The sequence below is a fragment of the Bombus vancouverensis genome, chromosome 14, assembly GCF_051014615.1.
Source record: "Bombus vancouverensis nearcticus chromosome 14, iyBomVanc1_principal, whole genome shotgun sequence".
NCBI classification, from domain to species: domain Eukaryota; kingdom Metazoa; phylum Arthropoda; class Insecta; order Hymenoptera; family Apidae; genus Bombus; species Bombus vancouverensis.
Genome location: NC_134924.1, coordinates 9,178,460 through 9,194,836, shown reverse-complemented (window position 1 = coordinate 9,194,836; position 16,377 = coordinate 9,178,460). Strand labels below are relative to the sequence as shown.

The following is a 16,377-nucleotide window of genomic DNA, read 5'->3' as shown; positions in this document are numbered from 1 at the left end:
CTTTAGTCGATAATACGCAACACCGATAGAGCTCGCTAGGCTTCGTTAAACAAACAGAAATGTTTCTGTTGCGTCTAAGACAGAGGAAGCAGTTGTCTCTAATCGTATGTTCCACAATAATCTAACCAATTCGCTCGAATTTGAATCGTTTCCAAAACTCTTGCTCGCGTATGAGACGCGATGAATCAAAGATGCCACGACACAAGCACAATGATATAAATTCGTAGTCTAGTTTCAAGTAACTACTTGGAAGTCTCGTGTTCGCTAGAATTATCGCCTGCAGCCAGGACAGATCTAACGCGTGGGTCAACGATACTCCACGGGACGCGACGCGACTCGACTCGACTCGGAGAGAACGAAGACGGCGAGAAAGCCAGCGACCTTTAATCTTTCATGGAAAAGCGACAGCCCTCGATCGCGGTCCATGCCACGAATCTCTCGATAGTCGCGTTAGCCATCGTCCAATCAGTGAGTCACTTGTTTCGTTCTATGGCTTATGAAATCTCGTGCTTCCTTATTGCTACGTTTCCATGAAACGAGATAAAGCGTACACACGCCGTGCGCTCGGCATTATATCTGCTCGTTAACTCTGTCAATTTACGAGTGAAACGTTACGAGGGAAGTTTCACGAGATAGGACGGATTAACGAACCGAGCACCGAGCTCCTTCTGTATAGTTTTCCGTTCTGGTCTTGCGTACGATGCATTTCACGCGTGGACGTAAAGGTTAAAGCGACTTCGATTGAGAAACTAGTTTGTTAAAGGAAAACAAGCCGAGGTAGCGTGAAGTGACACTTTAAGAGAGTCCTGGATAGACTCTATGGTCTAAGATAAATTTGGTCTTTAGCAATTTTGTTAAATATCAACGTCAAGAGTAGCAATACACAGCGTTGTACAGACGCGACGATTCTTTGTGAAAGAAGGTAGAAGTAACTGTGACAGAAGACATTTCGGCACGATATTTAATGATGCCGATCGTGAAAGCGAGTCTTGACAGCGTGAAACGGTTGAAATTGTTCGTAGAATTATCGGGAGGCTAAGGTAAATACTGGGTTCGATACATCGGTCCGCGACGTTCGACGGTTTTAAATAGCGTTACGGAGCCGATGAGTCAAGCCACCGAAATACCCGTATTTGCGGTCGCTTTACGCAGATCACGTCGACCAAAATATTCCACGGCTTGCACAGGTGCTAAGACACTTATTATGTGATGTAAATGGGAGAACGCGACGCGTCTAGGTGATATATGGTTACGCCGAGCACTCGTATTATGCACCGATCCTCCTCTCTCTTCCTTATTCTTGTCTAATCTCTCACGTTTTCGCGATAGTTTCCATCAAATATTTAAATAAGTGTCAAGAAATTCTACTTTAGAATACGACTGCTTCCGTTCTCATCGAATTTGCTCGTAATTTCTTTTACGATTCTTAAGCCTCGCTCGAATTAGCCAAGTTACCAGCATCGAAGTCTCTCTGAGAGTTTGAGTAACGTGACTTAAAGTGGATACAGGTAACGCAACGTTTAAATATTTTCTTGATACACTCCTTTGTCATCACGTCTTTCAGCAACGTGCCTATAAACGAACGGTAGCTGAAACAACGTCTGTCGTGACACGTGCTTCGCATCAGCGCAACAACCGTAACCGTGTTCTCGAGTCCGCTTAAGCGACACTTAATCCTTTATCAAGCGCGAGTAACTGGCATCGAGGCGAACGATTGACTCGATTAACCTTGGAGGATGTCGTTCATAAGCGAACCTGAAATAATGGCCGCGACTCCGGTTGCATAATAATCGACGCCGCGGCGTGGTTCGTTCGAGAGTGAAAGCACGTTCTCGCCGATGCGAGTCGGCCCGCATTAGAATCGTTGCCGGTTGCTGGTGAGCGCGACACCGTTACAAACCGCTCCGTAATCTACGTACGGTGCAGATAACGCGACGAAACGCAACCACCGGTCTACATTGGTTTTCCTCGCTGCCACGTTGCTCGCTCGTTTCTCCTGTACAACGATAAATCGGGTGAATAAACTCTGCTGGAATGTCAAACGACATTTTTATGTCCGCTGGACGAATTTTTCAAATTTGTAGGTAATTAACTTTTATGCCGGAATCGAGACAGATATTTTTTACTTAGTTTACTTTACTTTAGTTTCAATTCCTCGGGTTATTAAAAATTAGGTAGAAGTTAGGTAAACGTGTAATATATTTATCGTAATGTACGTAATATGGTGTTATATAACAAGATATCTTTCTATGCGTTATTAAATTGTACGCGAGACACCATTGACAAATTTACCGAACTTATCGTGCCATTGTCGCGAGAGTGACAGATCGAGCTGTTCTAATTTGGAAGTTGGACGTCGACCAATGGTCCCGAAACGTTACGAAAGACACGCTGCAAGCACCACGCTGGCCCAACTTAGACGTTACGTGATGCCTCCACGATCCTGCAACGCCCTTTTTCGTTTTATCTGCCGCGAAATCGCGAGATCTGTCGGAGTCGCGATTCCGACAACCCGAGGACGTTCTCGACGATCGACGAGCGATGCATCGATATATTTAGAGTCCCGTTGACGTGGATCGGGCGAAAAGCAGCAACGTTTTCGACGTCTGTTTATCGAGCTGTCTTGGCGCGAACGAGAAGCGCGTGAAAATCGTTGACGAGCCTTGTTGACTTTGGTCGTTCTTAGCGCGATACCGAGAGAACTAGGTGAAATATGGATCTTTATTTTCTGATTTTACGAGAGCAATCGTCGTCTCTGTTATCGCTATTTTGCAACTTCTCGCCGAGTCTGGTTTGAAATGCGATCAAACTGAATTGCCAGCTTATGTCGGAGATCGAGCACTGCGGTTCAAAGCTGCTATTAAATCTCCCTGCCAACAATCGAAACTCCAATTCACGAATTACCAACATGCGTCTCAACCACGAACATTTTTTCCAAATTCATTTCTCCCTCTCTCTCTCTCTCTCTCTCTCTCTCTCTTTATTTACCCATCTATCTAAAGATTCTCTGTGAATTCTTGAACCAAAACCGCCGCTATTAAACGCCTCTAACCAATGCCGGATGACGGAATCGTCAATTTTCGTTCAACGAACGTCGTCAAACACACCCAAACTCGATGAAACTGGGCTGGAAAATCCGTGGACTTCCGCACGAACTCGGCCAGGCATAAGGTTTCGTGTCAATGCCGTGGCAACGGACTCGAACGACACCGTCCGTCGAGGCGACGCACGCCGCGCCGTGCAGGAACGAATCGCAGTGAGTCATCCGACTAATATTAGAAGGTGAGGAAGCTGCTTTGGCCCAGTCCCTCTCGCTCTTTCATTCTTTCTTCTTCCGTTCCGGCGGCTAGCAGCGCCGCCACCGAGTTTCACTCGTCCCGGCCCCGGCGAGTCTTCGGGTTCGTTGTTTGGAATGAGTAAACGCCGTGGAATTCGACGCTTCGAGCGGCGAGCGGCGCGCACAACCTGGGCCCGGGTTCTCTCAGCCTGCGGACAGGTGTAGCGCCAGCACCTGCTGCCTCTGTTCCGCGACTCCTCTCGCTTTGGACCGCTTACACGCGATAGACCAACTGTCCGAGATTGTTTTCACCGGATGATAAAGGTGAAAGAGATTTCCAAACTCGATGGTTGAGCATGTTTTCGAGCAAGTGGGTTACTGATTTCAGATTCTTCCGTCGAGTCATCTTGTCTAAGAATGTTGGCACGCTTGTTTCATATTACTTTGGTTTTCTTGCTGCGTTTAGAGCATAGCATAACGACGGAAGTGGTTTCCAGCGACTGTACGCGGTCGTTGATTACGTAGATTTAAAGGAAACGGAGTAAACTTGAAATTCCCAGGTGCTAGCTTAAAAACGGTGGAAACGTTTGTCGATATTCTCGATGAATAGATAATAATCGGCTACGATTTAGGAACCGATCGTTTGCAAATGAGTAGGTTTATGGGTTAGATGGTCATTACGAATATCGAGAGTAAGTATTTTGATAGTTTCTCGGTATCTAGAGAGAGAGAGAGAGAGAGAGAGAGAGAGAGAGAGACGTTTTTTCAGTCACAGGGTCGATTGAGCAGTCACGAAGTTAACGATCATTGGGAAGGTTTGCCTGCCTGATAATTCAAGTTCGTTATGTCTAATGATGTAATAGTAACGATCGTGTGATTTCGTTCAGGGTTCAACGTGGTTAGCATACTTGGCAATAAAAACTCTTTTCGTTTTGTTAATCATCAACTATATTGATCGATTTAACGTATAAAAGACAGACATATATATACACACACGTACATACATACATACACACGTATGTAATAGAAAACTTTGAGGCAGGATAAAAAAGAAGGTGTTAACAAGCATCGGAATTCACATGATTTCGATTGTTTAACAAAGTTATTATTACCCAAGTGAAATCAATTTTCACCGTGTGTAATCCCTGCGTGCATTCCACTTTCGTCATCTATTCCCTTGAAAAGCAGTTTTCAAATTTCTCTAGTCGCTCTTTGCTATACGTTTCTTTCACCGCCAGGAAAACGAACGAAAAGAAAATAAACAGAAGAACCGAAGCGTTTCGTAATACCGAACGCGTGAGCGTGTCCTCCTAAGACGTTCCACGGAAGAACAACGGGTCCAAAAGCGTTCGAGGTAACGTAACGCTCCAGAATGATCTCAGCCCAGTCGAGAATGATCTCACTTATCCACGTTCCCGATTACGCTTGCAATTACACCGATCTCCCATCCAGATAAGTATCAGCAACCCCATCCAGTTCAATTAAAGGAAAGACCAGTCGCCGTTCAAGATTCACCAGTCTTTCAGCGAATCGTAACGTCGGCCGCAATCGTTTCAACGACTACCAAACACGCTTGTCGATCGGACGACCAAGAACCGATAGCGGTCAATGATAATAAACAGATGTGCCGGGAACACGATAAAACGGCACATAGTTGGTTAAAGAAGGGAGGAAAAAATAGGTCCGAACGAAACGTTCCTGCTGGGTTCGTCAGACGCACCTACCTTTCCCGATCGATCGAACCGGTTCGCCTTTACGACGAAACCAACAGCCGCCTCACGAACCGTGCCGGTGACGCACCGTTGTCGTCGTTCGAGGCCTGTTCACCAACCCGTCGTGCACTCCGTATCCCGATAACAGTCGACGATAATCCACGTGCGACCGCATGGAACCACCACTGTCCTCACCGGCGGATTTCGAGGCACAACGTCCTCGAGGACGCGACCGGTAACGAGAGGAAAGACTAGGCTGGTACACGGAGAAACGGGACCGAAAAAGGACGAAAAAAAAGATCAAGGGGAATTAGAAGAGAGAAAATTAATAAAGGGGAAGAATGAAGCGACGAAGAGGGAAGGTAAAGTAAGGTGGTAATAGAGGGAGAAAAGAATGGAAACGAGAAAAGAAAAGAAAAAGAAGGAAAGGGAGGAGAAGAGAAGAAATAGGTTATTCTCGGTTACGAGAACGAGGTGTTCAGGAGAGCGTTGGCACGCGGGTGCGACGTCCCCCGTGCCTGGCTCGTTTCGTCAACATTTCCGGTTGCGCTGTGCTACCACGATAGGGGGCCGGAAGTAAACACGATGCTGACCGTGTGATCGACCGAGCGTGCTCGATAGATCCGTTCACGGCGGCCGACGAGCTGAGACTGAACGGCTCGTCCCCACGGAACGCCCGATCGCGATCTACGAGTACTACCAACGCGAGGCCACGGCCCGGCTTGGCCATCGTGTGAGTGCCTTTCTATACGAACTTACTCGTGTGAGTGAGTGAGCGTACGGACCATCGCATCGGGAGAACTTGCCGAGGTACTCGGAGGCGCGCGCGCGCCATCAACATCGAGCAGGTACGTACACTAATGTTCAGCGCAATCGTTCGACCGGATTTTCCAAACTATTCGAAATTTTTCTTCAATTTCTTGATATTCGCCCCGTTTTTTAATTTGTTCGGTTAAGAAAGACGACCGATCGTATGTATTTCCGAGCTGGTTTAGTCGTAGTGTTTTGTGCTGCGCAACGAGCTCTTATCTCAGAATTCATTTTCGGACAATTCTTTGAAATATACTTGTCACGTTCCTTCATACATGACACGTTCAATAAATTTTCGAAGACGAATGTCGACAGATTCCATTTGGCCAGGAAGAAACAATAACTTGGTATTTCGGTAACACGCGCTTGTTAAGTTTCCTGCAACGAAAATGCTCGACGGGGTCAAAGAACCGTCGTTAATCATTTTCCTAAGGTTCAAAGCTGAAAGATCGGGAGCTCGACTAATTCGGTCGACGAATCACAGAAAATTGATCATTACTATGACAGTCTGATCATCAATCCTCGTTTTCGTTATACGAAAAAAAAAAAAAAAAAAAAGAAAAGAAAATTACCGACAACTTTTGTCCATCCTCCCACGTCGTCCCGATTATATCAGTCTCGTCATAATGCGTGCTGATGTATTTGTTTTGCACACGTGTAACAGAAATTAGTAACTACTTAGCGAGTCTGCTCCACGAACGTATTAATAGATTCATGTATACTTGGTTTCAGATAAAATAAACACTCGTACAGAACGGACACCTTGTCTGTTGGTTAATTCTGTCCAGTCGACTATCGCACGCTTCAACTTTTTTAAACACGACATTCCCGTAAATTTCTTTTATCTACATCACGTTTCACCTTAAATTTATCACTTCGAACCCACCTTAGAATTATACCTAAAGTCCATGTTTGTAAAACTTTCAATTGTGTACAATATTTTATTTAAAATAAAAGAATACATCCCCGATATTTTGAATATAATAATTTCTTTCCGATGTGCAACGATCGAACCAGCAAAAGTTCTATCGATGGCGACCGACTCGAAAGCAGAAGTGATTCACCTCGACTAGCGCACTATAAGTGAAATCTTCGATTCGCGTTATGTCAGATCAGTAAACGATAAGCATTATCGACGTTACCAAGAATTTCGCGATTTTTCCAAACGAACCACGATGCTCGTACGGCACTGTAAGGCGAGGCATCCGTGTGTGCATCGAGCGTACGTACAAATGCAGTCACGTACACGTGGAGACACGTACACGTGACTGAGAGCCAGCCAATGAGTCACCTCTCGTTGGTAACACGCGCGCGCGAGTTCGCTGTCGCGAAGCTTCCTTTTTTCTTTTTTTTTTTTTTTTTTTTTTTGAAAGATCAATGACGAATTTTCCATTGATAAGAACGATATCGCGACAATAAACAATAGGTTGATTGATCGTACGTCTCGATTCCACGAGATATTAACCCCGTCACGTGAAACGTCGGATGTCGATCTGGAATTGCTAAGAATACCATTCTAAGTGTTCCATATCGCACCGATTGTCTATAATTTTGCAAAATTTCCGAAATTATGTTTGCGAGATAAACACGATTAAAATAATTTGCGTTAAACTTTCGAACGAGTACACGTTCCGACGTGAAAATCGCCAAAGTTCGCACCGAACGACCTCCGCGTAAGTCGACTCGTTGTTTGCGAAAAATCTTCGTGTAAAATCGCGAGTGAATACTCGGATTCGCGGAATACGAGACGATCGAGTTTAGAAAAATTCGCTGAGCACGCGTCGACGCTACCCGACAAAAATTATTGCGAGGTCGATGTTGTCACCTGCGTTCCTGTCTCGTGCGACGCGGTGAAAGTTCACGCGACGTCCATCCATTCGGACGACTGGAAATCGTCGCGTCCCGAACCAAGCGTCTCTCTCCGTTTACTCAACGCGGCGCCGACCAATATGCTATTATTATCGTTCGTGCTGTTTTCTTTTCTGCCTCGTTTCTGCCAATGGCGATTTTCCCGATCGTGGCCATGAATTATTCATCCGACGACCTACCAACGATACTTTTTGTCTGTTTGATGATCCTTAAACCGTGACGCTTACAATTAGAGTTTATTAGTTCGAGTTAGATATTGGTGTAATTGACCAATGACGGTATTTAAAAGACGCAGCAATATATATAGCGATTCTATCTTTAGTCTCTTTTTCGATTGTTTGTATTCCGCTTTTGGAATCATAAGCGAGACTTGTAAAGCGACTGTTTTAGAAAGAAATCTTTTCTCCTTCCATCGTAGAAGGTTGTCTTTGTTTTACGATCGTTTTACGGTTCGCGTGAAAAGCGATTTTTCACGGATCGTACGAGATTGTTCCGATGAATCGAGTCACGGTAATTGTTTTTGTTCAGATGAAATTGAGAATCGTTCTCTTGACTCATCGATAACTGGGTTGCCTCAATTTTACAAGAATGTTCTGTACTTCGATTAAAAATGACTTCCTTATCTTGCTTTATATATTAATCGTTCTATAATTAGATTAACTAGAAGACTGGTGTAAGTTGAAAAGAACCAGATAATTTCCAAACGAAATCTCGATATACATTAAGATTCTTTCTTACGGCGTTCTAAATCAGGTTTTGTCGATCTGTTATCGATCGGTGTAAACTTCTTTTCTCGAACCGGTATCGGACAAGAAAGGAACGAAAAATCAGAAAACGGAAATTTCATCAGACATTGGTCGCATGGTTCTAATCGATTCGGACAGTGGCAGATCGCTACTGTATTTTTTGTTTAAATTTATCCGCCGACCACATCGAATTATCGTTATCGAATTATCGAGTTGTCAAGTTTAATCGATGCGCTTATAAATTCTTGATCAAACCATTCGTTTAGATAAGATTGCCCGTATCGGTGTACTTGTACATAAAATGCTCGTCAATCGAAAGAAAGAATCGTTGTACGTGAAAGATAAAAATTTTCGAAATCACATCACGAATTTAGGAAGAGAAAGAAACAATCTTAGATTGCGTAGTCGGTTGCGCGAAATGTGCACGTTTGCACGATTGCGTCGAATATCTGTGAAACGAAAAACACGCTGCAGATGAGGAAAAGCAGAAGTAAATGCGAATGACGCGATGCGTCTCTGTCATTTTCACGGTATGACGTTCCTTGGTAACAAATATTCTCCAGAATATAACGATACATGGTGTAATCATTTTCCTATGTACTTGCGCCATTAAAACAATAAAAATAACTCATACACACGTAGAGACAGACGTGTCTTCGTAGATCAAACAACTATTCGAACGAAAGTATCCATTTCGATGGTAATCGCAAAGCTATATTTTTATCTTGAAATTTTATTTCACGAATTCTTGCGTCTATCTTTACGCGTTTCCTGTCTCGAAATCATTGCAAGCGTTTTGCCCGTTTATCAAATTCATTGACAAAAATCTTCACCTGATCTTAAATCGTCTAATCAAATTGGCGTTAGGCGAATTTCATCGAGATATCCGCGTGTATGCGCAGATGTGCAACCCGGTTTCAGCGTGGTCATCTACTCCGCGCCAAAGATAGAGTCTGACATCATACACAGAAGCATCACTCGGGTCGAACGAGCGATAAACATACTTGCACACACGATACCTCTGCACGCGGAAGGTTTACGTTGTCTGTTAGAACTGTCTCAATTGACATCTTCCAATGCACTCTGATGTTTCGTGAGAAATCGTCGAAATAACGAAAATTGGCACTTCACCGGCAAAGATGCTTGAGAATCGTAGAGAAAAAGAGTTGGAAAGCAACAAATTTCCATTTTTAAGTAGGATATCATGTCGAAAAGTGGGCTGTAAGATGGTGAAAATTCCAAATACATTTCGAAACGAAAGGTATTCGATGAAGGAGGTTTGAAATTTTAATGGATTTTAATGGATTTTGACGGATTGAAACAGAACGATCGACGGATGAATTTCGAATCAACAGCGCGATCATGTTCCTTGGATCGTGTTCATCTTGGTTTCACGAATTTCACTTTCGATCGTTGAAATCTTATCGAATCGAAACGGAATCAAACTCGGTAAATTTAGAAAGACCGTATCTTTGCCACGATTTCGTTTTATTATTTGTCGCCTGCTTAAGCCGTATAGTAGCTCGTAACACTTGCCGTTACTCCGATAACGCACAGAGTATACAGCCTCGATCGCGTGTAAACATGCGTCTTTGTGCTATCAACCTGACGTCACCTAGCGTACAGTGTACAGATAATAAAAGAATGGATTTGATGGATGCCTTCACGGCATTACGTTGAATTCTTTTTTTCGTAGATCATCAAACAAAGTGGCTCATGAATTATTTATGCGCTCCACTAAATCAAACAACGTTGACAAATACTGTAACAACGAGGATCCTAAATGCAGTCAACGAATTACAAGATACGTCCCACGCAACTTCCTCATTCACACTTCGCTTTCCAACCAATTTATCGAATCAGCCAAGCTCGATTATATCAAACTTCATCATCTGTTTCTAAAAAAAAAAAAAAAAAAAAAAAAATAAACGCTAATCGTCCACTGTGATACTAAAGTTAAGAAATTTTTCAAGAATGCAGTTAGTCGGTTTAGCTTTTCACTTGGCTTAACGTTAATATCGCAATGGTTCGTCGAGTCGCTTAAAATTCGCTCGAGGAATTCACTCGAATGGCTGAATCGACGGAAAAAGGAAGAAGTAAAGACGTAAAGAATACGAGTTCCAGAAACGCTGATAAAGATCGATGGTCAGGCAACGCGATCGATATGATTAAACGACGAATCGCATCCTTCTCTTTCTTTCCTTCTTTTTCTTTCTTTTTTTTTTTTTTTTCGACTAAAGAACGTTGTTACGCCGGGCCTCTCTGCCTGGCCCAGGTCACACACCGCGGGCCAGACGGACACCAGATGTCCGCTTTTCCGTACGGCGTACCCTCAATATCCTTAAGCACCCGTCATAAACCCGAGTAATTTGCTCGTTAAGGTCCTTCAGACCCAACAAATGTCCTTTTCTAAATCAGTTTCTAAAGACTATTGTTTACTACGGCTTGGCAAGGGAAAGTTGAATTTTTCCACGTACGATGCTTCCTAATAACAACTTGCCTGCAAAGGTCCTTTAAACAAAACAAACATCTGGTTCTGAGGAATTTCTAAACACTATTGTCTACCACGGCTGGACAAGGGAAAGTTGGTTTTTCTCACGCACGCTGCAACTTTCCTCCCACTAACCACTTTCTCTCGAGGGCAGTTAAGACCCTTCGTTTAACCAATTAAAAACGAAGCCTATTCCCTCACTCTCCTAAATAACATCGGCACCAACAAATCCGATGGTCCCGTGCGCTAGACACACCCATCCTTAGCTTTCCTCGGACACAGCATCGTCACTCAACTTCACTTCTTCTACATCGTTGGAAAAGTCAACTACTAAGTATACGCTAATGCCCAGCGGGGCAGTCTAAGCATAACGCGAGAGTCGGTCTCGGTATTGTCGAGCCTACATTTCCTCTCCTAAATCTCATAGTGCTACGTCCACTAATACACTAAATCTAATTATAAGAGCCCTGCTCTAACGCACATATCTATCTTAGCTTCGTGCGACAAGTTGTTAATTACTTATTTCTCTCCGTCAGTGTAATCTAAGTGCTGGAAACATATAATTTATAATTCTGTGAATCACAGGGTTATACAACCTCAATCACCCCTATTATCTCAACGGAAATCAGGGGATCGATCAACTCGTGGTGTCGATTGTTATAATCGTAACGGGGATTTACGACCCCCGTTGACGTCTCTCCTTGCGATTACGTCTCCCCGCGATTGGTCGAAGAAACAAACGTTTACAGCCGAGTCATCGATAGTCGAACGACAAGCGGAATGCCGCGAGCGCGAACGTGGTCGATAGAAAGTGGTTCTCGAAGCGGCGCGGCGGAGTGGCGTCACACACAACTTGACTCACCGATTCTGCGTGTCGTAGCTCAACTCGCTTGCCCAACGGCCGACCGCGGTATTTATATTTATGCCGTTGACCAGCCGGCCCGTATACTATTTCCGCGGTAATTACGTATTCGAACCGCGTCCGAGTTTCATTACGCGACAGTCCGATCGACAATTCGCGAATATAGGCTGCGGATATCGATCGATACGGATCGATATGGGTGCAGTGTGCTTACTTAGAACGCGATCGAGCTTCGATCACTTTGTTCTTCTTCGTGCTTGATCTGGTGCATTTCAAAAAGCTCGGTCACTTTACGCTTACATGAATGGAGTTGATATTCAGATAAGATTCAAACGGCAAGACTCATTCGGTTCTTTGAATACTATCGATAAGCTGATAATCCTTGGGCAATTGCAACATACAATGTAACCACTAAGTGTCACGCGAGAAGGAAAAATGCACCATCCGACGATTATGAATCACAAGCTGAATTTCGCACGACGATGTCACGCTTCTAATTAACCCGAGACCGACGTTATCTATTAAAAATCACGCAGGGGTATCCCCGACCCGTAACGATCTTCCTTCTAACCGAATACGAATTCATCATCTTTCTACGTAATCCTTAAGGCCATGTATATTATAATATCAAGGCTATATGTTTTAATTCTAAGACTATATAGTTAATCTAGTAAAGGAAATTTAAAATAGAAAGGAAATTGAAAATAATTTACGTTCTTATAAATTATACATTTGAAAAAAGAAAAAAATTCGAGGGTACCATTTTATCAAATATCCACGAAAGAATCCTATTAATATGAAAATCAGATGCTACGATTTAGCCTCGGATCGAATAAATCTTAAATCCTGAGCAACTGATTTAAAGTATTTTATCGTAAAATAAATAATATTAAGAGATACGCGACGGAAATCCAACTTGATAAAATATCGAAGGAAGAGAAGAAATGTGAAAGTAGCCCGACTCACCGAATTTGAATCTCTTGATCCTCGGCAGCGTCGCAGTAGTGCAACCGCGCGTCAAGGCTGGCATGGTGCTCTCTCTCTTCAACAGCGTATTTGGACGTGATAAGCTGGACGATCCTTCCACTTTCGGAACAGCGGCTCGTTTGACAACTCTTTCCTCGGTGCCAGTCACCTCTACGGCTAATGAACGCATCCTTCGTTCACTCGTGTAATCTCGTCACGCATACGGTGTGTGTCGTTAAGCCGGACGAATAATGCGTCATTAGCGAATTTCAAAATTTTCCCGTTCCACAGTAACAGGTGGCCACGCGAACCAATTCGGGAACTAATCGTTTCGAAGTGCTTTTGCTACGGTTATTTTTCCGCATTTTACGACCTACTGGAGCACGATGGAATTTTAATCGAATAGATACTAAATACATAATCGTGTAAAAATGTTTGTTTGCCTGTTTCGTTGTGTCGAAATTTTTATTTAAAAAGAGAAAGGATAGATATTTGGTTGTGCAGGGAATAACGTTATTGTGAACGTTTGCTCGTTCGAAGAATCTTACAGAGAACTAGGTATCTTTTAACTTCTAAATCTTTTGCTTCAAATGACTCGATTGGATTAATCCTTAAAACAGGCGCGTTAAAATCTTTCAATTTAAACGCTGCTCGTCTGCTTTCGCTAAAATCACCGAAGAATCGATTACTTATGGCAACATTACACGCGTCTGCCACCAGAGGGGCTATTGTTCGCGCAAGTTCTTGCTCTACCATCGATTCTTTCGTATGTAACTTTCCTTAGTCACAGCCAGACTCGTTCGAGTCGATACTTTGACGTATTTCTAGACTACTTAGCCAAGTTTAACTTCACTAACGTTGGAATTTTCTCGAATCGGAGACCCCGCCGCCTCAGTTATGTTATTAATAAATTTATCAACAGGTCTACGAGGATGTGAATCTCCTACGTTCAACGTTTTCTTTCTGCTCACGAATTGCTGATGCTCGCATTGCGAAATGTATCGCGACGAAAGAATTTGTTGATCTAAGAATTTCCACGTGAAAGCAAGTTCGGCTGGACGTTTGCTTATTCGACGATGACACGCTCGATCGTCGGACGCGAACGAAAACGAAAGCACTGTAGCGTATTTTCGGCAAGGGAACGACCTCGAAATGAAATTTACTCGACTTCGAGGTTGGATCGTCATTGAGAAGGCACGTGAGACGCAGATGTTGCAGCTGAACTTGTTATAGAAATGCATACGCATGGAAGTCGCTTCGATGAATTTTGATTTATCGTCATCCAAACATTTCCATCCATTTGAAATTTCTACTCAGGTATCGTGACACGTATACTTTACTTACGCGTACAAAATGTCAATCGATTATTCATCGAGTTATGACTGAACGTTAGTTGCGATCTAAAGAATGACTGTGCGATGCTCAGTACGACGCTTGCTTCAGATAATACGTTCTATTTTCTAAATATGACCAACCGTTTTGTTTTCGAAACATCGAAACTCCTACGTCAATCTGCAAACGTCATCCGCTGTAAACGAGAACTGGATTCTTCGTTTGTTTTAAAGAATTCTCATCTATTTGACGCATTTTTAGACAATGACTGGGGGAATCACGCGTGAGGCAATCAATGTAAAAACAAGAGTGAAAAATATACGTACTTACGTAATATCGCGTTATCTATGATGACGGAAGCGGTAAACACTATCGAGTCCACAGATACAAATATTTTAATAAACTTTAACGAAACATTCCAACAAAGACTCACGCTCTTTTATTTTTTATATAAAAATATATAAAAATTCAAGGCACTCTGAGTTAACTAACGCTGACGATATTTTGCGTATTTCCGGAAAGCTCTTTATCGATAAATAAAGATCCGTAATTCCCAACAAACCAGAAACTATTCTTCGCAAAAATTTTCCATCGTATCCTCGACTAATTATTCTTTATAAACATGAAATACACGTTTTCTACTATCTAAAATGTTATCTTAAAATGTAAAGTTACGATTCCAAACAGATGGAAAACTACTCGCCACGGATTTTGATCGTATTCCGAACCAATAAAATTCCTACAGATATCATGCTCAAATAGTCAAAACGATAGTCGCGATAATTTGTCAAACTCGTTCGAGTTCGCGGCTTAACGACGCACACGGCACATCACGGTCCACGTGGACCGCTATAGTACTCGCAGGACTTACTCATCGACGACGGCCTCTTCACAGACTTTCCGGCGAGCAACAGCCCCGACGATGCTTTGCCACGATGGTTGACCGGCGACTGCGCCGCTCCACGATTCGCGAGGGATATCTTTGCACTCATCCTCGCGGAGGCTACCGTTTCCTGCGATCCTGACTCACGTACCGGGAAGTGGAGCTCGGAGGTCGCGCTGGCATGCCACCTCGTTAAATCAAGCTAGACCTTCTGGTCGCTGTCGTTGTTCGATCCGGTCACTGGTATGTTTTTCTCGGTCCTCCGTTGTTCTCCTCGGAGCTACTTGAGGATCTACAAATGAGCAGCGTAAGACTCTGCCTTGAAATGATACGATTTTGGCGAGGTTAGAGGTTCGAACGTTGTAGCATGACAAATGAATCGTGTGTACCATCGTTCGAGTCCACTTATTCGAACGTGAACTTTTATTATTTGAACGACAAATCACTGAGATTCTACTATATAAATTTTAGTAATTCGAACTTTGTTCTTTGAGATCAACGATCTCGAGCAAATGAAGTTCTATCGTAACGATAGTAACAACTATCGTAGAATTCAAAGAGCAAAAGTTTGTTACATCGTTTTGCCAATCTTCTAGAATAGTAATCGCAAACGTCGTGAACTCCTCAGCAAATCTGACAGCCCCGATTCTAAACAAGTGCACGTAACCACGAAGCTCATGAAAATCAGGCTGACACGTTTCTTGAGAAGTCTAGGGTACAGCTTCAAACGCGGTTTATTTAACCAGAAATCATTCGATGTTAACACCTACCAGGAAGACGAGATCAAACGTTTGCCAGACATGTTCCGACGTTGTCCAAACGAAAGTTGTTCGAAAAGGCACGCAGGTCTTGGTCGATCTGAAACTAACACGCATTCCGGTTATTAGAATCACCGTCTATCGCTGGAAAACTGAGATGCAAGATTTTGACGGATGGTAATAGGCTTTTTCATCGATATTTACCGATTTGTAAATTACAAAGCTGCGACGACGGAATCACGTACAGGGAAGTCGGAAATTGGAGGTCAGACGGCTTGAAATCACGACGGGCCTTCCGTTAACGATCTTTTAGCTGGTCCCTGTTCAGGAATTACCATATTTGACGTATTAACCCTGGACCAGACTTCCTGTCTACCAGCGTTCTCTTACTTCGTTCGCTTATCTGAAAGAATTGGGCACGTGGTCTTCTTTCACACAGTTCCAAGAACTTATCTATGATCTACGATCGATTTACGCGTTACTGATGCTGTTGGCGTTTTGCTGGCACCGACCTAATTCGTTAACGAGTTGAAGATGTTTTTTAATGATTATTATATCGAGAAGCCTCCGGCTTCTTTGAAACTCGTTTTTTCGAAATATTCTTCGTGTTTTCACCGAGAGAGAGACTAGATAAATTGTCGAGTGAAAGCTATCTATTAAAAACATAATGA

The 16,377-nt window shown here is 43.2% G+C and overlaps 1 protein-coding gene across 4 annotated transcripts in view; it reads right to left on the bottom strand.

Moving 5' to 3' along the window:
* Positions 1–16,109, bottom strand: part of LOC117154223 (dual specificity protein phosphatase 10) — a 61,853-nt gene extending 45,744 nt beyond the window's left edge. The window contains exons 1-4 of one of the 4 annotated variants that reach the window (XM_033329024.2): positions 15,911–16,109; positions 15,719–15,812; positions 14,937–15,240; positions 12,734–12,910 (exon numbers count right to left, since the gene is read on the bottom strand). In XM_033329024.2, the coding sequence (XP_033184915.1) occupies positions 12,734–12,910; positions 14,937–15,057 (298 nt within the window). In that variant the 5' untranslated portion in view covers positions 15,058–15,240; positions 15,719–15,812; positions 15,911–16,109. Of the gene's footprint in view, positions 1–4,389; positions 4,535–4,997; positions 5,636–12,733; positions 12,911–14,936; positions 15,241–15,718; positions 15,813–15,910 lie in introns of those variants that run through there. The other 3 variants (XM_076624221.1, XM_033329054.2, XM_076624222.1) reach the window with 3 other exon arrangements.
* Between the last annotated feature and the right edge of the window lie 268 nt (positions 16,110–16,377).